This window comes from Tamandua tetradactyla, chromosome 18, assembly GCF_023851605.1.
Source record: "Tamandua tetradactyla isolate mTamTet1 chromosome 18, mTamTet1.pri, whole genome shotgun sequence".
Lineage (NCBI taxonomy): Eukaryota > Metazoa > Chordata > Mammalia > Pilosa > Myrmecophagidae > Tamandua > Tamandua tetradactyla.
The window spans coordinates 76,718,311-76,741,963 of record NC_135344.1 but is presented as its reverse complement, the minus strand read 5'-3'; the positions used below and the strand labels follow the sequence as shown (position 1 = coordinate 76,741,963).

General features: G+C 38.0%; 1 protein-coding gene across 4 annotated transcripts in view; it reads left to right on the top strand.

The window, feature by feature from the left end:
- Window positions 1–23,653, top strand: part of PTPN2 (protein tyrosine phosphatase non-receptor type 2) — a 120,059-nt gene that overhangs the window by 64,831 nt on the left and 31,575 nt on the right. For 2 of the 4 annotated variants that reach the window (XM_077136050.1, XM_077136049.1), the window contains exons 3-5: window positions 10,466–10,566; window positions 14,018–14,116; window positions 17,870–18,007. In XM_077136050.1, coding sequence (XP_076992165.1) covers window positions 10,466–10,566; window positions 14,018–14,116; window positions 17,870–18,007 — 338 coding nt within the window. Of the gene's footprint in view, window positions 1–10,465; window positions 10,567–12,775; window positions 14,117–17,869; window positions 18,008–23,653 lie in introns of those variants that run through there. The other 2 variants (XM_077136047.1, XM_077136048.1) reach the window with 2 other exon arrangements.

Sequence of the window (23,653 nt, the reverse complement as noted above, 5' to 3'; positions counted from 1 at the left end):
AAAAACTTGAGCAGGGGATCAGGGAACTGAATGACAATATGAAGCGCACAAATATACGTGTTGTGGGTGTCCCAGAAGGAGAAGAGAAGGGAAAAGGAGGAGAAAAACTAATGGAAGAAATTATCACTGAAAATTTCCCAACTCTTATGAAAGACCTAAATTTACAGATCCAAGAAGTGCAGCGCACCCCAAAGAGAATAGACCCAAATAGGCGTTCTCCAAGACACTTACTAGTTAGAATGTCAGAGGTCAAAGAGAAAGAGAGGATCTTGAAAGCAGCAAGAGAAAAACAATCTGTCACATACAAGGGAAACCCAATAAGACTATGTGTAGATTTCTCAGCAGAAACCATGGAAGCTAGAAGACAGTGGGATGATATATTTAAATTACTAAAAGAGAAAAACTGCCAACCAAGACTCCTATATCCAGCAAAATTATCCTTCAAAAATGAGGGAGAAATTAAAACATTTATAGACAAAAAGTCACTGAGAGAATTTGTGACCAAGAGACCAGCTCTGCAAGAAATACTAAAGGGAGCACTAGAGTCAGATACAAAAAGACAGAAGAGAGAGGTATGGAGTAAAGTGTAGAAAGAAGGAAAATCAGATATAATATATATAATACAAAAGCCAAAATGGTAGAGGAAAATATTATCCAAACAGTAATAATACTAAAAGTTAATGAACTGAATTTCCCAATCAAAAGACATAGAATGGCAGAATGGATTACGACCCAGCAATACCACTGCTAGGTATCTACTCAAGGGACTTAAGGGCAAAGACACAGACGGACATTTGCACACCAGTGTTTATAGCAGCATTATCTACAATTGCAAAGAGATGGAAACAGCCAAAATGTTCATCAACAGACGAGTGGCTAAACAAACTGGCGTATACCTACGATGGAATATTATGCAGCTTTAAGACAGACTAAACTTATGAAGCATGTAATAACATGGATGGACCTAGAGAACATTATGCTGAGTGAGTCTAGCCAAAAACTAAAGGACAAATACTGTAAGGTCCCACTGATGTGAACCAACATTTGAGAATCAGCTTGGAATATGTCATTGGTAACAGAGACCAGCAGGAGTTAGAAACAGGGTAAGATAATGGGTAATTGGAGCTGAAGGGATACAGACTGTGCAACAGGACTAGATACAAAAACTCAAAAATGGACAGCACAATAATACCTAAGTGTAATGTAACTATGTTGGAACACTGAATGAAGCTGCACCTGAAATATGGTTTTTTGTTTGTTTGTTTGTGTGTTTGTATCTTTTGTTTTTGTTTTTTTCTTTTTCCTTTATATATATATATATATATTATTAGTATTATTATTTTAATTCTCTTCTCTATATTAACATTCTATATTTTTTTCTGCTGTTTTGCTAGTTCTTTTCCTAAATCGATGCAAATGTACTAAGAAATGATAATCATACATCTATGTGATGATACTAAGAATTACTGAGTGCATTTGTAGAATGGAATGATTTCTAAATGTTGTGTTAATTTCTTTTCTTTTTTTTGATTAATAAAAAAATTTAAAAAAAAAAAAAAGATCAATTCCTGGTCATGATTAAAAACAAAATAAAACATATAATGAAGTAGAAATGTAAAGGAACTTCTATAACCTAATGTAGGTGCCTAAGAGACACCTGTGCCGTTAAGTTGTGTAGTTGTTCCCCACCCCCAAATATTTGGAAGTCCTAACTCCTAGTTCTGTAGATAGTAGAAATGTGGTCTGCAGATGAAATTAGTTTAGTTACAATGAAGTCACACTGGAATGGGGCAGGCCTTTCATCCCTCACAACTAGTGTCCTTGTAAGAAGAGAAGGGGGACCCCGCCCAGGAGGATAGAAGGCCATGTGATGGTGGGAGCCACAGCTACAGTCCCAGGAGTGCTGTCAGCTGCTGGAAGCCAGGAGGGATCAGGAAGGATGCTCTCCTACAGCTAGCACCCGGCCAACACCTGGACCCTGACATCTAACCTCCAAAGCTGTGAAATAATACATTGTTGTTTTAAGCCACCTAGTTTTTGCTACTTTGTTCCAGCAGCTCTAGGAAACAAATACACATTAGATACATTCCTTTTAAAATCAGGAACAAGACAAGGATGCCTGTTAGTACCACTTATGTTTAACATTGTACGTTATGTCCTAGCCAGGGCAGTAAGAGAATGAGAAATGGCTTAAAACAGAGTCATTTCTTATGCTGGCAAGTGGGAATTGGCTGGTTTCTGATAGTTTTTTTCCCTCCCTTTGTTGGAGAAGTTGTGGGTTTACAGATCAACCACGTGTAAAATACAGGATTCCCGTACACCACCCTAGGCAGGTGGTTCTCCATCAAGGTCTTCCCAGCATTTGCAGTTTAGCTGGCGACTGAGGCTGAAAGCCCCTGGAGTGTCCTCACCCAGGATGCTGGAACACCTGTATGTAGCATTGCACATGGCTTTGCACGTGGCCTGGGCTTCCCCAAAGGGTGGCAGCAGGTTTCAAGGGGGCATTATAAGGGAGAGAGTCAGGCCAATGCTGAATGGCCTTCTGTGACCTAGCTTTAGAAGTCACACATCATCACTGAACCCATAGAGGGAGAGGAAGAAGACCACACCATGTGTGAAGTGTCTCTGGCACTGGAAGGAGTGCTGAGAATTTGTGGACTTGTTTTTATTTGTTTGCTTGTTTGTTTGTTTTTAATTTTTATTGAGGTATCTTCACACACCTCACAGTCCATCCGAAGTGTACAATCAGTGGCTCACAATATCATCACATAGTTGTGTGTTCATCATAATCACCATAATCATTTTTAGGACATTCAGAAATTAAAAGGAAAAACCCATGTATCCTAATACCCCTTACTCCTCCCTCTCATCGGCCACTGGTATTCCAGTCTACCCAATTTTTTTTTTTAATCCCTGAACTCCCCTAATATTTATTTTTTGTACTTGCTTTTTATTTACCTTAGGTGACATTCTGGTCTTCATAGATTACCCAAAACTATGTGCAGACAAATAATTATTAAGAAACATTCTCAGAATTAAAAGTCAATAGGTATTTGACTTATAAAATGAAGCTTTGTGTATTACAAGAAAGTGCTTGTATTCTTTCTTAGTAGATTTAGATACCCAAATATATAATAGTAATCAGAATAAGTATTGATTTAACTTATATTTTTTGGTAACTGTTATGTAAATACTTGCTAACATTCTTCCTTATCCCATTTAAAGTGAGGAAATAAAGACCAAGCATTTACTTAATTAGTACTTTATGTTTTCAGAGACCATTGTGTTGGCGGCTCTCCTATCTAAATTTTATTTTACTGTGGTAAACAGTCTCTTAAAGCTGTTTTCTTCAGCTGTCAAGATTTTGGCCTTTGGTTTTTTTATCTTCAATTTTGTTTTTTGTTTGTTTTTAATCTTTATTTTAACCAGGCCAAATCAGGCTATTTTTGGCTTTTAATAATTTTTTTCTAAGGGCCATTGAAGCACTGGAGTAAATCCAAGGAATAAGAGCCAGAACTCTTAGAAAAGAAGCTAGAAATTATTATCAGGTAGGGAAAGAGAAGAGTTAAATGGAGCAATATGATAACTGACTTCAGATCCTCAAAGGACTTTCATATGGTAAAAGGATGTCCTTGATTGTGAATAAAGCCCAAAACACCAAACTAGAATTTGTGAATTAATGATACAATTGGTTAATTTCAGGTCAGTGGAAACAGGCTCTCCCTGCTCTTAAGAGCTGTTTACCTGTGAGCCATGTGAATGGAGAGGGTGCATTTCTCATTATCAGCTATATTTTAGAGAACATTTCTGATCTGTTGACTTTTTCCACCTTGTTTACTTTATTTCTTGCCTCTCTTCTTCCTCTTTCTCACCTTTCTTTCCTCTTTCACTGAACTTCTTTTGATTTCTTAAATTTTTTTTGAGCTGAACTGCCTATCTCTTGTTGAGGTCCTGTTTAGTTCTGAAGCTGCAGTTAACTGTTACTCCTCGGAGAGGTCCTCCCTGCGTGTGCTCCCTTTGCTCCTTATTCATTTCTCTGTTCTGGCACTTGAACTTGCTACCTTATAATTTTATTTACTCCTTCTTAACAGATTTAGATTAAATACATAATGGTAATCCAGTTATTTCAAAACTGCTAAGAAGATCACTACCCTCTAGAGAAGTGATTTTTACCAGGGGTGTTTACCCACCACTAGAGGACATTTTGGAAATTTGTGGGGCCTTTTTCTTTTGGTGTGCTTGTGCTATTTACATATATTAAAAGATATCTTATTATAAATTACTTTTCATTTGTTTTTCATTGATATTGCAGTTAGGGCATTATCTTTTAATGTGTGCGTAGTTTTTGTGAGGCAAGATCTAAAATATCATTAAAATTTCCTGTTTCTTCCTGAATAATTCAGTGTAAGAGCCCTGGGGATTAGAGTAGCTAAGGGGAAATAGTTAGTATTGATCTGTAATCCAAATATCGTTGATTCATAAAGATTGTATATCATATGGGATGTTTTGGTTATCCTTTTTTGCTTTTATTATTATTATTTTTACAGTAATGAAAGTGCTCAAAAATTTATTGTGATGATGAATGTACAAGTATTGAACCACTGATACTGTACACTTTGGATGATTATATGGTATGTGAATATATAATATATATCAATAAAGTTGCTTTAATAATAATAATAATAAAAAGCCCTGGGGGTTGTCAGCCCATATATAGGAGGCATGTAAGTAAGGATGGTATATCCTAGAAGTGGGTTGGGATTCATGTGTGATGGGTGGGAGTAAGCAATAGTGAACTCCCTGGTGTTGGGTTAGAATTAATGTACTGCTGTGGGAGCTCCTGGATTTCAGTGGATATGGAAATCCTTACAGATGTGTCCCTGTGCATACGTACACTTCCTAACCCTGTCCACTGTGGTCTCAGGACAGTAACCCTGATAGCCTTGGGCACCCTGGGCTTTTGGTATCTGTTCTAGTTTGCAAGCTGCCAGAATGTGATATGCCAGAAATGGAACAGCTTTTAAAAAAGGAATTTATTAAGTTGAAAGTTTACAGTTCTTTACAGTTTACAGCCTGTGAAAATGTACAAGCTAAAGCAAAGCTTTAGAGATGTCCAATCTAAGGCATCCTGGGGAAGACACCTTGGTTCAAGAAGGCTGATGACGTTCAGGGTTTCTCTCTCAGCTGAAAGGGCCCATGGCGAAATCTGCTAGCTTTCTGTCCCAGTTTTTTGTTTACAACATATGTCTTATTAGCTAAGCCATGATGGCAGTGTGCGCCTTGGAAATATGTCATTAATAACTTTCCATCCCCATTGCCACTGCTTGCTTCAGTGCTCTTCGCCTCTTGATTAAACTGTTAGCGCATCAGCATATTGTGTTGTCTTCCTCCTTGTTCCAGTCCGTCTTCTCTCCTCCTGACAGTTATTTTCTGGAAGGTCACATGTGAATGTCAGTCCTTTAAAGACCTCATGCAGAGTGCACCGCCTATGCCTGCTGCATAGCAGAAAGGCCCTGCAGAGGCTGGCCTCACCCTGTTTCGGGACCTTTCTCTCACCTACCCACTCTTGAGCCATTCCTTCATGATTGCCATTCCCTTTTCTCTTTCTCTGTGCGTAACTGTTCCCCATCTTCTTCATCTGCACAGCAAAGCTCTTCCCACTGGGCTTGTTCAGACTTGAGGAGGTGAAGCTTCCTTCCCACAGCATTTAATACAATAAGGCGCAGTACTGGGATTTATCCCTTAAAAGGATTTATTTCTCTCTTGAAAAGCTTTAAAGAGACAAAGTAATTAATCTTTATATTTCTCTTACCTGACCCTAAAATGTGTTAAAATGCATTTGTTGATTGAAGCACAGAAGATACTAATTGTGAAGGACAGACCTGCACAAGTATCATGAGGGAGGATGAGGCATAGGCTGGGCCATCAAGAAAGCAGGTTTGTATGCCGGAGATGAAGGTGGAAGTGGTGCTTGAAGAGAAGAACTGTGTGAAAGCCACACCAGGAAGTGTTTCAGGTGTATAGGTGTGGTAAGCTGTGTCTCAGAGATGTATCAGAGAGAGACTGTGTGGTGTGGGAAATATGTTCTTCAAACAGTTTCACCTTCAGGATTGAAGAGGGCTGACCTGTCTAGAAAATATTTTAAGTTCTTGGCAGAAAAGCACCATATAAGTATGGACACCCATTGTTTGAAAATTTAGTGTTTTTCCCTTTTGTTGAGAATAGGAGAATGAACGGAAAAAAGTCAACTGTTAAGCTGTAAATCTTGTACTAATAGATTCAGTCTCCTTGCACAATTTATAAGTTAATTATTCTTCTTCTTTTTTTTAAAGCCAATAGTGCAGGGCGGGCCCCGGTGGCTCAGCAGGCTAATTCTTGCCTGCCATGCCAGGGATCTGGGTTCGATTCCCAGTGCCTGCCCATGCAAAAAAAAAAAAAAAAAAAAGACCTAGTAAAGCCAGTAGTATATATTTTTGCAGTGAACCCAACACAAACTGGCATGTACAACAGTGCCATCTTTCAGATGGTGAGAGGTGCATGAGCCTCACATTATTATCCTAAAATGGCTGACGAGAATAAAGATGAAAAGACAGTTTAACTGAAGAGTTATGGAAAATAATATTAGCACATTTGATGTACCCAATTCCTAAATATCCTATGGATAAATAAGGGATTTAATTTAAATTAATTACCTATAACAATTATACCTGAAAGAGGACAATCTTATTTGGTGACACCATTTTTATTTTAATACATTGTAAAGGATTATTACATATTTCTGCAATAGAATCTTTTCGTTACAATAGCAAAACATGATTGTTGTAACAAAATTAAAAAATGAAATTTAGAAAGTAGAAAATGAGAATCCCATGGCCCAAAACAAACACTGTTAGTACTTGATCACATTTTTTTTTCCACAGGGGAAGTTATTTATTCTTGATCTTTGCTTCGGTGTTGCCTCTTGAGGGTAGCTATGATGAATATAAATCCCTTCCTATTTGAGTGAAAGATTGTCCAAAAGGATGGCTTTATAATGATAAACCAGGTGAAACCAGTGAGGGCTTTGAAAAAAAAAAAAAAAAGCCTGTTGACAGTATTGAAAGAGGAAGCTAATCTGTATTGTCAGCTCGGGCCACGGCTAGAGCTTGTCATTTCTTGACAGATGAAACCATTTCTCAGAAACATACTGTTTGAGGGCGGGAGATGGAAGGAATCTATATAAGCGTTTGCTTTATTTTTATCCAAATTATAAACTGCAATTCTGTGTGAAGGGTAGTGAGTGTTAGATTTCTTCATTCACTTGGTGACAGGAATTTAAAACAGACGGTGTTCTAGAGAAAAAGTATATATCCTTACTGGTTCTGCTGCTGGTGCTTAGATGTTGTGAAATAAGATTTCCTGTTGGAAGTGTGCTTAGGTTGCTTTGGGGATATGTCATGCAGTGTAGTTTAAACTGTCTTCATTTGTTTCTTCCTTTGCTGGATTCTTGGAAAGACAGGAAAGAGGACAGTAGCCGTAACTCGGAATGATGATAAAGTATTATGGGCTTTGGGGCTTACTTACAGTCCAAAGATGTTTGCTAGAGAATATAAATCATAAAGTCACAGGTTCTCATAAAAAGGCTTTGATAGTTTCACTTCCTGAAATGTGTCTACTTCCTATGTTTTTGTAGATAGCTATTTGAAGGTGATGTGTTTTAGCTAACGCCCGAAACTCCCTTTATGGTTTTTTTACTGCGTTCTTCTGAATCAAAAGTTATGTACACTTTTAATTTTTATTAATCTTTTTAATAAGGCAGAATACTAAAATATCTATCGATGTGGTTATATTTGATAGTTTTGTTTTTAATCACTCTGTTACCGGACAGAGGTGGCGAATTCTTTTGCCGGTACACTCCTGAGACACAGGGTTTCAGAGAGAGAAAAGGTTTTGCTAGGCTCGAAGCAGATCAGATGGCCTATCAGCCCAAAATCTATCTCCCCAAACTGCAGAAATTCTGATAGTTTTATAGTATTAAAAGATAGGTAGGTTTTAGAGTTTAAAAAAAAAAATGAGCACAATAGTTCCAGATGTGATTAGAGTTGATCAAATTATTTAAGCATGTGTAGATGGATTACAGGCTTAGTCACAGACCTAATGTAAGGAAATGGTGACTTCAATATGATGGGTGTGATTTTTAGTATTATAATGAAGTATAGGTCACATGGGAATTAAAGTTTAAGGTGCTGTGCATATCAGACGGGCCCGTTTGGGGTAGATCTAATTTCTTTTATGAAGATAATTTTGGAATTGGAGTGGATTAGTTCTGGGCTGACTCACGGCCCTTCATTAATAAACATTAGGGGCTGTCTTTAGTGATCATAAGACTCTGAAGTTGAAAAACAAGATAAGGGGGTATAAGTGCAGTTCAGTCACAAGGTTTTTATATAAAGGCTGTGTATATAAATATATGTGGCTACATAGTTATACAATCATTTTCAAAGATCAAGGCAGGTGGATTACAGTTTAAAAATGTAAGCCATTTCCCTCTATCTAATGTACCAGAAAGCAGAAAGGATTATCTCTATGATTTCAGTAATCATAATAAATTATCCATTAAATCTTAACTTCTCAGGAGTTGTGACTCCTGAGAAGAAAATACAGGTGGAGCAGCATTTGATGTGGCCAGTTCTAAGTACCTATAGAGTTTTTCCAGGAATTACCTTCCTCTAACACAGTGTTATTTGCTAGTACAGTTTTTTAAAAACTTTTTTTTTCCTGAGAAAATGTCCGGTATGCTGTGCTTTGCTTTGCTGTGATTCTCTATGAATAAATGCTAGATGGAAAGCAGGGCCTGAGGGCTGTCCAGAAGGAAGCCCTTGGGGTCACCTCCTGGAATCCCACTGCACCCCCTGGTTACTGTATGGGAGGTGGGGGAGGGGCAGACGCCTAGTGCAAATTTTAAAGTGAGAGGGGAAAACAGCAGTGAATTCTAGTTTTGTCCTGAGGGTGGGATGTCAGATACTCTCTGAAAACTAGGGGAGTTCTTTCCCTAGGTTTCTTTCCCCCCTGGTTGTAGAAGGGTCTCTGATGGTAATTTGAATGATAACCAAATTCCCAGCAGGCTCTGAGAGAACCTTCCCTGTTCTGGATGTTTGTGCTGTCTTCAGTTGTGCAATGGAGGTTTGTTTCTCAGATTGCAACATGAGGAAATACTTTCTTATTATATTTTAGTGAAACTTGAATTTTAGAGATTATTTAGCATTCTAAAAGCATGCCTTATTCTCAACTAGGAGATGTGTTGTTTTATCTTGTTAATTCGGTAGTTGACCTTCTTACTGTGTCATGTAGTATCGTAGTTAAAGGGTAATTAAACTGTTAAAAAAAAAAGTGCTTGCTGACATCATCTTTCCGAGAACACTAGTATATGTGATTTACTATAACAAGATCTTAGTTTTTCCTGTTGGCTAATGACATGTAATATTTACAGAGGTCTTGGGTTCAGTCCAGCAGAACCATCTCAAATAAATTGATGTGTGAAAGTAAAGCCATTTAACATTTTCTTTCATATAGAAATAATGTAGAAAGGTTTTTTAGTTTAAAAATGGGGAAAAGTGGCTAATTAGTATAGATTTTTCCTGAAGTAGCCCCATAGTAGAATGTATTCTCTCGAGTTCAGTGTCAAACAAACACTGTGTTTTCAGTTTGTAATTTTGTTATATGTTTCTGACAGTTGTTTTATGTTCAGGATTCTAAGTTAATGTTAATTTTGTTGTTATGCATGTGCTTTCTCTCCGTATTATGCTTGTCTTCCTTTCCCATCTAAATGCTTAAAGTAGATTCCCATACTCCACATGTTTAAATTAACATAAATTCTAGATCTGTGAAATTTTTAAACACTGGAAATATATCTAACTTGTTAAAACATACTCTAAGTAATGACGCATCTTCAGTTTTCTGTTTTAAGAATTGGAATACCCCAATTATATTTAAATATTTTTAGTACTCATTTAATCTACCCATAAAGTGCTAAAATTGTTCAGATATAGTTGAATGCAGCTCTCTTGAAGAATGAAGAAAATGTAATGTAGTTATCCTGGAAATCTCATCTAATCCATTTGAGGCCAGTTATCTTTTTGTAAATAGACCTGTCCAAGTCCATTCTTAGGCACTGAGATCCCCAGTGATCTTTTTACTTCGAGGTGTGTGCTCTCTTTGATTACTGTGTTCTGTTATGACAACTAATATAATACATGCAGAACCCCTTCCCTTCCAGTACTATAGTACAAGCAAGGATTATGTTTGTACTTCCTAAAAAAAATAAAAATGAACAATTTAGGATTTGGCTCAGCTCTCCTGTAGTGCTAACTTACTTTCCTTCATTTTGTTTCTTTTGTCATTTTGTAAACACTTGGAATAGTAATATTAAGATTAAAAAGAAGTAGCCCATTTGAAGGGTCAGCTGTGGTTCTTCGCTCTGTTTCAGATGACCACAGCCGTGTCAAGCTGCAGAACGCGGACAATGACTATATCAACGCCAGCCTGGTCAGCATCGAAGAGGCGCAGAGAAGCTACGTCCTGACGCAGGCAAGTGGCCGCGGGCTGTGGCAGGGGCTCCGGGAGGAGGTGCCGGGTGCTTCTGCGTCACAGTGTAGCTCACAGCGTGTCCTGACTTCTTTGGAAAATGAAATGCTATTTCAGTTTTTTCTGGCTCTACAGTGAATTATAGACATAATATTTTGAAGCTTTGTATATTTAAGATAAACATAAAGTTATTTTTCAAGTTAAACATTCTGGGAAGGAAAATTTTTATGAAATGGCTTGGGCCAGGTTTTTTTTTTTCAGGCAGATTACCTTCATTGCTTCATATTTGACACAAAGCTTTCTCTATATTTAATGCTTCATGAGTGTTTCCCATTTCTCATCCTAGCCCATATCATAAGGGCCGCACCTTGGAAGCTCTTCTCTCCCACCCTGCCTTGCACGTGTCTTGGAGAGTGTGGTGTTGCATGCGGATGACGTGGGGCCTGTCCTCAGAGACAGTGAGGGTGCTAAGGGCAGCTGTCCCTGAGGACTTGGCAGTACACAGATGGCTTTATGGCCACCCGAACTCAAGTTCTGCTTTTCTTCCATTCTGAGATAAAATAGAAACGCTCTTGGCTTGTCCATCCCAGCTATCCTTCATTTATCAAACAGTGGAGGCTTATTTTTTTGTTTGTTTTTTAAATGTTTTTATTCTAAGCAGTTCTTGATATAGTTATAATCAGTGGCTCATAATATCATCACATAGTTGTGTATTCATCACCATAATCATTTTTTGGAACATTTCCATCTCTCCAGCAAAAGAAAGAAAACAGAAAAAACTCATATATGCCAAATCCCTTACCACTCCCTTTCATTGAAGTGGAAACTTATTTAGTAGTGCTGTCTGGGAACATGCTGTTTTATTGTTTTTGCTTTTGTTTTTTTGGTCTACACTTTAACGTCAACTCTCTGGAACCCTGCTTTTCAACTTTTTTTGAAAGGTTGAATACACAATCTTTAGAGAGTGGAGACTGGAGTGAGATTATCTTTGCTTGAATCCTGATCCCAACACTTTGTTGATACGCACTCATTTTAAAAATATTTGAGTGCTATTTTGTGGTAGACATAGCTCTAAATAAAACAGATTAAAAAAAAGATCCCTGTCCTTATGGACTTGGTATTCTGGTGTGAAATAAATTAATACTAGCTTTTATAGCACTATTAATGTATTTTACCTGCTTTGGATCATTTAAACCTGAGCACGTCCCTTTGTGGTGAAAACCATTATTCTTATTTTATACTCGAGGAACTAGAAGAGAACCAGAGACATGCAGTAACTTTACCAGGGTCATGCAGGTAACGTAGGCGCCGGTATCGCCTGCCTCTTTGGTTCAGAGCTGCAGTGATGCTACTCAGTTGCTTCCTTACCACCAGAATTATTTTTGTAGCGTACGAGTCTGATCATACTACTTTACCTCTTAAAGTTGAGTGACTGTTTCCCATATCTGAGAGCCCCCCCCCCCCCCCACAGTCTATGGGTGTACTATGCGAGCTTTGGGTCAAGGAGGGGCCTGTGACAGACCCCCAAACACATTAAATTTTCATTGTCTTGACTTACGCTTGGATGCCTGCAATGGATCTTCCCTCCCTCCCTCCCTGTCCTTCTGCTTCTTCTCCCAGGATTTTCCTTCATTTTTAGACTCAGCGCTGCTACCCTTCTAGCCTCTCCTCCTCCTGCAGACCTAAGGGTCTACCCCCCGAGCCCTCCGTCTCACGGTCCTCTGTGTTTCAGCTGGTGGCACCCACATTTGTCCTTTCCTGCTGCTGGGCTTGCTGAGGGCTGGAAACTGCATCTTAGTCATGCGTTTGCCCTTGTCCCCTCACATGCTGCTTTGAACAGGGTACATGCTTGGAAAGTGTTTCAAAGGGTAGAGAAAGCCAGAGACACCAAATGTTTTTTACTTCAGCTGTTCTGATTGGGTTTTGTTGCTTATTATATTAGTTATCTTTTTTTTCTTCTGAATTTTATGAATTAGGTTTTTTAAGAAAATAGTAGCCCCTTGGTGTTTTCTCTATTGTGTCGATGAAGAAAATTGATAGCATTGCTAGAAAGTGAAAAAGATGGGAAATGAACTTTGCTCCCCATGGTTTAAAAACTTAAATTCTTTATACTGTGTCAAGCTGCTCCCCTAAAGGGGAATGATAATATTATTAATTAGTGATATTTATTAAATAATAATTAACATTTATTTAATAATAATAAAGATTATTATTTAATCTTTAGAATCACTAATGGGCCTGGTGTGTGTGAATGTCTGAGTGTGCATATATATATACCTGTGTGATTGTGTACAAGTGTGTGTGAGAGCAGATGTGTGTGTACTATAGAATAACTTCACTGATAATTGCTCCATCCATTTTTTAGGGTTTTTTTCTCACTGCTCTTTTTATCTTTGGGCTGTTTGGTTCCTGTTGGAAGTAGACCAAGCAATATGTGCATCCATTGACAGAGGAGAATAGTGTTCTCAAACAGTAGGTTGCAGTTTTCTCAGGAGTTTTCTTTGCAGTTTTCTCAAAGAACTTGTAACATTATTACAACTTAGAACCTTATATTGGAATAATACTTATTGAGCATCTGTGTATACCTTGGAGTACCAGCTACCTCACAGTGCTTCGAACCCCCTTGTATGCATGTGGAGTGAGGCTCTGGGCGGACCTGGCCCTGCCTCTGGGTTCTGCCCACTGCTTGGCCACACTGAATTCTCCATCAAAGTTACTCTACACACAGTAAAATACACACATTTTAACCTTCCCACATTTTAAGTTACTTATAATTTGAGACTATTCTTTTTGTCTTACTTGCCCTCCTGGACCTGTGCTATCATTAGGCAAAAACTGAAGACAACTGAAGGAACATACGATTTGATTTTTCCCCGTGGCAATCTTATCTAACAGTGCTAAGTACTTTGCCACACTCAGGCTACACACACGGTGCTTTTGTAGATGAGCAGTTTTGTACTGCTTCAGGCACTTTCATAATTTCTACTTTTTCTGGAAAATGTTCTTGTTGCCGACTTGGATTGGCTGTGATGGCGTGTTAATGGCACCAGTGTCCTCTTTTGCAGGACTGCAGGATCTTGGGAAGCAGGGCCTCTCTTTCTGTGGTGGGAGCTGAAAGGGGCACGTGCCATTTCCTCTGTTGACCCCTGGAATACCCTGAATGCTACCAGTCGTATATCCCTGCCCATGTATTTGCCTGTGGCTCTGCAGAGCCCTAAGCGTGGCGCTGCCGGCAGAAGCAAGCAACAGTCGTGCCAGTGCCAGGAGTCCTGTCCAGGACAACCTCTTCCTACCCCAGCCCTGTGCTCCAGCCCGCAGCTCTGACAGCCACCTGAGTCAGTTTTGGTCATTTATAACCAAAAACCCTAGCCAGGATGGATATGTTTTTTTTTTTAATTCAAGTAGATTTAAAGTCTTATTCTATCTTCTTTCCCTTATCTACTTGTTTTTACAGGGTCCACTCCCTAATACGTGTTGTCATTTTTGGCTTATGGTTTGGCAACAAAAGACCAAAGCAGTTGTCATGCTGAATCGAGTTGTGGAGAAAGAATCAGTGAGTAATATTTAATATTTACAATTTAATGTAGTGCACATTAGCTTGTAATGTATTCGTAGTTGTTCTGGTATATCCATTCAATAGTTTTGGCCTTAATTGCTCAAGACTAGTGGTTAGGATGTTTCTGACAGGAAGAACTAATGTATCCTTATTCTTTCTTACCTTAAATACTTAAATAACAATTGCAGGCCACTAGCCTCCAAGCTATAAATATAATGAAATAAATACTGACTAGTAGTGATTCATAGATCTTTGGAATCCCTAGGCTTTATTGGAATCTTAGAATCTTGGAAATTTTATAAAAAATTAAAATGACAGATTTTTTTTTCATCTTTGTAAATTATTGGCTGCTAAGCCAATAATATTAATATGGGAAAATATTAATACGGACAAATTAGAAAATAATATCAGTAAGATTCTCTTCCAGCTTTAGGATTTTGAACTGTTTGTTCTACTTATTCAGATTCCTGATTCTTTTTTCCACATTCATAGTTGCTGGATTAGAAAAGACCTGAAGAGCCTTTTCTACTCTTTCTTTAGTCTTGAAGTGGCATTATAATACCAGATGTAAGCAGGGTCAGGGTGGTCATTTATCATCATTTCTCAAGGGCTTCAGAATAATTAGAAAATTAAGCCATTATGACATTGTCCATTTGATCAGTTTGACCAGCATTGCAAACTAGAAGACTTTTAAATTTTATCTTTCATTTTTTTCAACTGCCATGAAACAGAAGAAGGTATATTTATGGTAGTTGGATTTAGATATTTAATACAGTGCAGATTTAATTATTGGGGTGGGAAGTGACTTTATGGGTGGTGGTGTGTGGTTCATCAACAAGTCCAGCTGGCTGTCTTTCTTTTTAGGTCATTAGCAGCCATTGTTGAGCAGTGCTTAGATCCTTGATTCATTAGGGTTTACAAGATGCTGATTTTCCAATTTTGTCATTCCTTCTTTAGTTTTGTTGGAATACTTCTATAGAAGGAAACACCCATTCTACCTATTTGACCACTTTTATATGGGAAAAGCAGTTTCAGAGTTGATTCCCTCTTTTCCTCAACAGGTGACTAGTTTCTTGGGTGGGGCAAGAAGAGATGAATTATTATGAACTCGTGGATTTAAATGTATTGATTCCTTTGTTCCATTGCAGTTATTATCCTTATAGATGGTTAAGTTGTTTCATCTTTGGCTAGCAAGAATCTCTTCAAGTTGGGCCCTGAGTCCTTTTAACCCAAATCTAATAGATAACAAAGAGCTTTCTTGTTTTCTGGAATGACTACATATTGCAGGCTCGTTTTGGACTCTCTCTCTCTCTGCCCTAGACCTGGAGTCCACCATTTCTCTTAGAAACCTTGGTTTTCTTTTACCTTTTTTTTTTTTTTTGGCATGGGCAGGCACCCAGAAATGAACCCAGGTCTCTGGCATGCCAGATAAGAACTCTGCCTGCTGAGCCACCGTGACCCACCCACCTCCTTTTAAAGGGCAATGACATTTAAAGGTCACAATAAAATTAGGGATGGCTGTTCCTTTTGGGGTAGCCATTGTGTTTAGGGCTTTTCAGTGGACAGAGCTAAGAAAAATATGTATGTGTTTCAAGATAATATACCTCAAGAGTCCATACTGATATTTCCAGTTCAGATTTAGGGTTGTAGGAGTTGGCTTAACCCCTTCTTTCTGATATTTTACCAAGAATCCTTGTTTTCAGAGATACCAGGGATGTAGGCTATTTTACAATTACTCATTTACTTTGTCCCATATTCCACATTTATACTTATAATCATAGTTGTAGTATCATTTCTTCCATTAAAATAGTTACTGAAAACCTCATTCTGTAAGGAGCCCAAGGTGACCTCTGAAAATGGTTTGCTGTTCACTTGACCCAGAAAGCCTATGTAATCATGCAGATCAGGATGTTCAGATCTTCATGTTCACTTTAGGAATACCCTAGAAACTGCTCAGAAAGCCCTATGTAATCATGCAGATCAGGATGTTCAGATCTTCGTGTTCACTTTAGGAATACCCTAGAAACTGTTCAGAAAACCCTATGTAATCATGCAGATTAGGATGTTCAGATCTTCATGTTCACTTTAGGAATACCCTAGAAACTGCTCAGAAAGCCCTATGTAATCATGCAGATCAGGATGTTCAGATCTTCGTGTTCACTTTAGGAATACCCTAGAAACTGCTCAGAAAACCCTATGTAATCATGCAGATTAGGATGTTCAGATCTTCGTGTTCACTTTAGGGATACCCTAGAAACTGCTCAGGCTATCAGTAGTATGCATATTAAAAAGTCACCAAGAACCCAAGAGATGTCACTTTACAGAAGCAGTGAGTGTCATTCAGTCCTTCCAGTGGTGGTGGTGTTAGGTGTGCCCAGGCCAAACAGTGGGGCTGGATGCAGGGCTGTAGTCCAGAAGGAATGCAAAGCAAAGCAAAGGGGAAAAAAAAAGCAATAATTTTCCAAGCACATTTCAACAAGTAGTTACAGAACAGATCCCTGAGTTTGTCACAGGTTTTTCTCTTCTTTTAAAGAAAGTTTTCTCGAATTAAAGTTGTTAGTATTTGTTCTGTTCCCCTGCTTGCTTTGGTTTTTGTCTGTGGGTCCTCCTATTATACATAAGTTGAATTTTCTTTACCTATGTTCTATATTCTCTCTAATCTTATTTCTCTCTCTGCATTTCTTGCTTAATTTAAAAATTTCCTCCTTTTTCTCATAAGGCATTATCTGTTGTCTAGTTACTCTCCTGTTTCTTCTAGTTTAATCTTCAATTCTGAAATTATTAGTTCTATTATTTATAATTCTTTTCTGTCTTCTGTCACATCATTTCTGAGTACTAATTCTCATTTACGCACTTTCATTTTCCTGTATCCTTTTTAAAATGTTTTAGCACTTTTTGAAACATTATTCATTTATTTACCATTTTTATAATTTATTTATAGCTGTTTGTGTTTTGGAAAAGAAGAAATTACCAAAAGAATGTTTTTCTGAGATTTTTTTCCTAGGTAGTTGACTCTTTATCTCACCTTGCCTCAGTCTGCTGGCTTCAGGTTTTGACTTTTGGAAAGATGCTTTTTGTTTTGTTTTGTTTTCTTGGCATGGGCAGGCACCGGGAATTGAACCCAGGTCTCCAGCATGGCAGGTGAGAACTCTGCCACTGCGCCACCATCACCTGCCCTGGAAAGATTCTTTTATTGTCACAAATTTGAATTCTATGTTGGTAGTTCTGTCAAAATGTAGCAACTCTAGGACAAGGGAATGTATTTTCTGATTCTCTCTCCTGATTTAATTTTAGTAAGTAAATATACAATTATTTCTAGGGTTTGTAGTATTTAGTAACAAATTCATAGGTATTTCTGGAAGCAATTCTGAAATAAGGCCTCTTTGGCACTGTTTGAAGATAAGATTCTTATTGGAATTTGGTACTTTTAGGAACATAAAGTGAATGCCACCGTGTTGTCAAAATATAGGCTATCATGCTTTAGAAACAGCATTCATTTTTAATTTTATCAACATCATATCTGTTTATGGCATTTTTAATTTATAAATTAGAAGAGCATTTTACAAATCTTTATCAATCTTATTAAAGTATATTAAACATCTAATAGAGTGATAACTATTCTGACGTTTGGATGCTTGAGAAAAATATAATGTGTATATGTGTGATTTGTTTTCCTTTTTCAATATTTTATGGCTTCATAATGTCTGTAAACTAAAAAAAAAAAAATAACATATATATTTTTTAATTTAGGTTAAATGTGCACAGTACTGGCCAACAAAAGATGACCGAGAGATGCTGTTTAAAGAAACAGGATTCCGTGTGAAGCTCTTGTCAGAAGATGTGAAATCATATTATACAGTATATTTACTACAATTAGAAGATATTAATGTAAGACTCTTTTTATGCCCCAAAGTTTGGACTTTGTATGATAATTTTATGAATTATTCTTATTAGATTTGAAGTTTGATGTGGCACAAACATTTGGGTTGTATCTGTAATAGTAATCTAGTCATAACCATTTGTTTTTAGAGTGTGTTTCTATATATGATAGCTCCCTGAGGACTATTTTAAAAACCTTAGTACCTACGGATTTCAAAGTTCAGGTTAGTATTTGGGGATTGAAAATTTATTAAAAATACTCAAGAATTAATAGAGACAGGGCCTTAGAATCCAGCAAACCTGGGTCTCAGTCCAGCTTTGCTCCTTAGAATTACGATTTGGCCTCCTGCCCATCTCCCTGAACCCCGCTTCTCTGTGCAGTGGGGACCTGCAGTCACATGAAGCTGTAACGTGGAGCACTGGCTCCAGAGGAAGCCCCAGGAAGTGCTGGCTTCTCACGCCTCCTGCTGTGGAGAGTGGTGACCATCCCAGAAAATAATGCTGAGAATATTGAGTCACCATGTGGAAATTTGTCATGGTGGAATTAGAAGGAATAGTTAAATAAATATGGCATCTTGTTTCAAGAACATGTACTTGGATTTTTTTTTTCCTGAAATATAGTAATTTTTTTCTTGGTCCTCAGTCAAGATGCATACAGATGGTGGATTGTTAACTGCTGTTGTCAGGCTGGGGGTCAAGACATTTTTTCTCCTTTTCCTGTTGACCTTTTCTCCCCTTTTTGTGCTGTACTTAGAATAAGCTAGAAAATATAAAATGAGAGAGAATTGGAGGTCCTGTTAGAAACAATAGGAAAATATTTGTTTTGCCAAAAGTCACTTCAGGAATATATCTAGTCTATAAAATGAGATATTGTTTCAGTTAACCATTAAGTAAATAAAATGATGAACATGTGCTCATTAGCCACCCCTGACCTCACCCCAACCCCTCAAAAAAGCTGTATGGAAAAGAGGTTTTATGTGTGTGTGTGTGTGTGTGTGTGTGTGTGTGTGTGTGTGTGTGTGTGTATGTAAGTATGTTTTAGATGTGTTGAAATACTTTTTATGGTTGCTCTCCTGGGACAGCTCTCAGTTTTTTCTGCATACATTAGGCACAGGTTTGTGCCGCTTGCTTCAGGTCAGGTCCTGGTTTGCCTCTGGCCCCACTTCTGCAACTTCCACCCTAAGCTCTTTGTGGTCTCCTGGGTAATCTAAGAATGCTCAGGGTTGGGAATTATAAGGCTTAGTCTCATTTATAACTTCATTACTGTATTTATTTTGCACCAGCCATTCCATTCACATATGTCTTAAACTGCATTTAGATACTTAAATAACTGTTGATACTCGATTGTACAGTGCTCATTCCCAAAAACAGAATGCATTTCCACAAGTTTCTCATAGTTCTCTGAATCATCTCTTGCTATATATCCCAGGTACCTTTTCTGCTTATGGCTTTAAAATTGATTTAGATGGAGGACGGCAAATATGAATTTCCCTGTTGCTGAAACAGTCCTAACTGAGGGTTGAGAATACCTGAAATAATAATAAATAGAAGGGCTTTTGTATTTTTGCTTATCTTGATAGCAAAGCACTTTCCCATATACCTGTATTTTCCAGTATTTTTCTGTAATGTGGATAGGATAAATATTCTTATTAACCTTACATTTCATATCGGGGAGGGGGGGTGAAACAACAGCAACCAAAAACTGAAACCTGTTAGGTTTTAGAATTTTTCCATAGGTTACTCAGTTGATAAGCGACAGGTCAGAACTGAAATCAAGGTCTCCTAACTTCTAATGACATAGGATTAAGTCTTTTGAAAAACATGCTGTTCTAGTTTGCTAGCTGCTGGAATGCAACATACTGGAGACGGATTGGCTTTTAATAAAAGGGGATTTATTTACTTGAAAATGTATAGTTCTTCAGAGGAAAGGCAGCTAACTTTCAACTGAAATTCTTTCTTACATGGGAAGGCACAGGGCGATCTCTTCTGGCCTTCTCTCCAGGCCTCTGGGTTCCAGCAACTTTCCCAGGGTGATTCTTTTCTGCATCTCCAAAGGCCTGAGTTGAGCTGCAAGTGCTGAGATGAGGTATGCTGAGCTGTTAGGACTGTGCTACATTGAGCTCTCTTATTTAAACTTCCAGCCAATTAAGTCAAACATCATTCATTGCAGCAGGCACGCCTCCTAGCCTACGGCAGGAGGTAATCAGCAACAGATGAGCTTCACATGCCATTGTCTCATGTCCACAGCAGCAGAACTAGGCACCTTCACTGGGCCAAGTTGACACCTGAGCCTAATTACCACAGATGCTAATCATTGTAAAGGAAAATTGGTTTCAAAGCATCATTCTGAAGTTGAAACCACCATGAGTTGGTCAGCCACTGTGGTTTAGTTGCTAGCAATACTGTGATTGCTGGATTTCTAACTAGCCTGATGCAGAGTCCACAATAATAAAATAACCGCTTTGTGAGTATACTCCACAATCTTTTTTTTTATTATTATCTTTTTTTTATTAATTAAAGAAAAAAAGAAATTAACCCAACATTTAGAAATCATTCCATTCTACATATGCAATCAGTAATTCTTAACATCATCACATAGATGCATGATCATCATTTCTTAGTACATTTGCATCGATTTAGAAGAAGAACTAGCAAAACAACAGAAAAAGATATCAAATGTTAATATAGAGAAATAAAATAAAAATAATAATAATAGTACAAAAAAAAAGACAAACAAACAAACAGACAAAAAAAAACCTATATCTCAGATGCAGCTTCATTCAGTGTTTTAACATGATTACTTTACAATTAGGTGTTGTTATGCTGTCCATTTTTGAGTTTTTGTTTCTAGTCCTGTTGCACAGTCTATATCCCTTCAGCTCCAATTACCCAGTATCTTACCCTGTTTCTAACTCCTGCTGGACTCTGTTACCAATGACATATTCCAAGTTTATTCTCGAATGTCAGTTCATATCAGTGGGGACCATACAGTATTTGTCCTTTAGTTTTTGGCTAGACTCACTCAGCATAATGTTCTCTAGGTCCATCCATGTTATTACATGCTTCATAAGTTTATTCTGTCTTAAAGCCGCATAATATTCCATCGTATGTATATACCACAGTTTGTTTAGTCCACAATCTTTAGTAAGAAGCTTAAAAGAACGAAGTAGCATTTCCATATTGGAGGCAGGATTACGTTTGGTTCAAAATGTAGACTCTTTGCTGAGTTTAATTCCTGACTCTGCCATGCCTGGGGTCATGTCTCTTCACCCCTGTGCCTCAGTTTTCTTATCCCAGTTTTATAAAATGTGGGCAGTAATGTGCTTGCCTCATGCAGTCATTTAAGAGCCCGGGGATAAATGCTAAATCAGTGTGGTAGTGTAGGCCTACACTTCGTATTTTTCTGTTTCCTTTGTAACATTAATGAATTGGGAAGGACTACAGGAGCAAGAGGCAATTGAAAAGGACAAATGGAGGAAGAAAGCAATAGCAAAGAGTGGGTGAGGGCCAGAATGAAGTGGGAAGATGATAGCCAATATAGCCAGTCAGATATCTGCAGCCAGACACCTGGACTGCAGAGAACGAGTTTGCTTCTAAACATGTCAGAATTGTGTGTGTTAGAAGGTCTGGGCCAAAGCTGTCCTCTAGGCTAATGGAGCAGTCAAGCTGCATTCCAGGAGCCTATTACAGTGTCTTGCTTAGAGCCCAGAATATGAACTTTTGTACCCAGACTCAAGCTATGGAGATACTTTTGAGGGGCTTTTAAAATCCCAGGTCATCCACAGCACTTATCTGTCTTAAAGGTTTTTCTTTTTCTTTCCCCTTCACTATTTTCCATATTATTGCTGGCGCCCTTTAAGCTTAAAGTTCTAGTTCCAGGAATACTATTGTGGTACTGACTGTCCTCTATTTCCCTGTCCCTCTAGAATTACCCCAAACAGGATGTGTGTCTAGTTATTATGATGCCAAGCTGGGAAATGTCCACAGTCATTTCAGCAGTTTGTCCCACCTTGGTCCTGTCCTCTGTCTGGCATCACCTACATTGTACAGCTCACCACCTGACTGGCCATCCTGACTCACAGGTGTGGTCTCCCACTGTACACTCAAAACCCTTCTTTGTCCACCCCTTAGAAAAAATCCATGTTCAAAGTCTCTGGCTTCGTCCCCTCAGGTGTCTTGGACATGCCCACCCTCAGTCACCCTTATCCTAGGGATCTGTGTAGGACGTTCTCTCTACTTAAAATTTGGCCTCTGTGCTCACCTATTCCTGCCACTCCTCTCCTCCTGATGTCCTGGGTTCTGCTTATGTTTCAAAATAAGTTTCAATAACTAAGTATTTAACTCTGCTAGAACTATGATCCTGACAATAATCTGTGAGGGGCTAAACTAAGGCAGGGAGGGATATTGAGGGTGCAGATTTAAAATATGTTTAAGAGAGAGGGTTGACAAACATAGCGATGCTTTAGGTGTAAAGAAAAAAACTAAAGAGGTTGAAAATGCAGAGAGGTTTACATTTGACTAGAGATTCGTAGGGGCTACTGAAGACATGATTCTGTTTCAGAAATAGCCAATAATCATTTAAGCTTTTCCCATGTCCCAGGCATATGTCAGTTACTTTACATTTATTGTTTCATTTATTCCCCCTACCCACCTGATATGGTAAGGACTGTCATTAAGCCCATTTTCTAGGTGAGGAAACTGAGGCTTAGTGAAAGCATTCCATTTTAGAAACATAACCTTGGTGCCTTCTATATACCTAAAGTGTAAAAATTATTGGGCCTGGGCCAGAGAACTGTATGTATTTTTTAATTATAATTAGAAATTAGAATTCTCCTTCAAAAATGTAAATGGGATTTTGCCTTAAAAGGAAAAGTGACCTGGCCCTGGCATCATGGGATTGGCAATGCCTTCTTGACCAAAGCGGGGAAAGAAATTAAACAAAGTAAGATTTCAGTGGCTAAGAGATTTCAAGTAGTGTTGAGAGGTCATTCTGGAAGTTGCTCTTATGCAAGCTTCAGCAAGGTATTGCAGATTGCCACATCATGCCACACCCCAACCAGCACTATTCCTGAGAACCCTAAAGAATATCCAAGGTGCTATCTGAGGCTTTATGAAAGTTCTCTTATTCGGTTCAATTTTTCAGAAACTTAAAACCTCCAGATTGTTCCTATGCCAGATAATCCCTGAAATCCAGAGCTACCACTCTCAAAGAACATGAACTAGTTGCATCTCCATACCCCATAAGGGTGACACCCCTTTTCAACAGGAAGAAGTTAAAAGGTTGATTGCCCAAATATACCTGAAGTTGAGAGAATGATCCAATGAGGGAGGAGTTGTAACTGAGAAGTTAGGATTTAACAAATGATTATGACTACTTATTCATTATATAGATATTCTTTTTAAATTCTAGTGTATTAGAACAACGAGCAGAAAATACCTGAAATTATGGAACATATGATATTTGAAATTTGCTCTCTGCTTGTTAAACTGTACTTGGAAATTTATCACTTTCTGCATATGTATTTCCTTTTTTTTATTAATTTTTAAATTCTAAAAAAAAATGATGAGAAAGAAACACAAGCATTCTTAGCATATGATCATTCCATCCTACATATATAATCATTAATTCACGATATCATCACATAGTTGCGTATT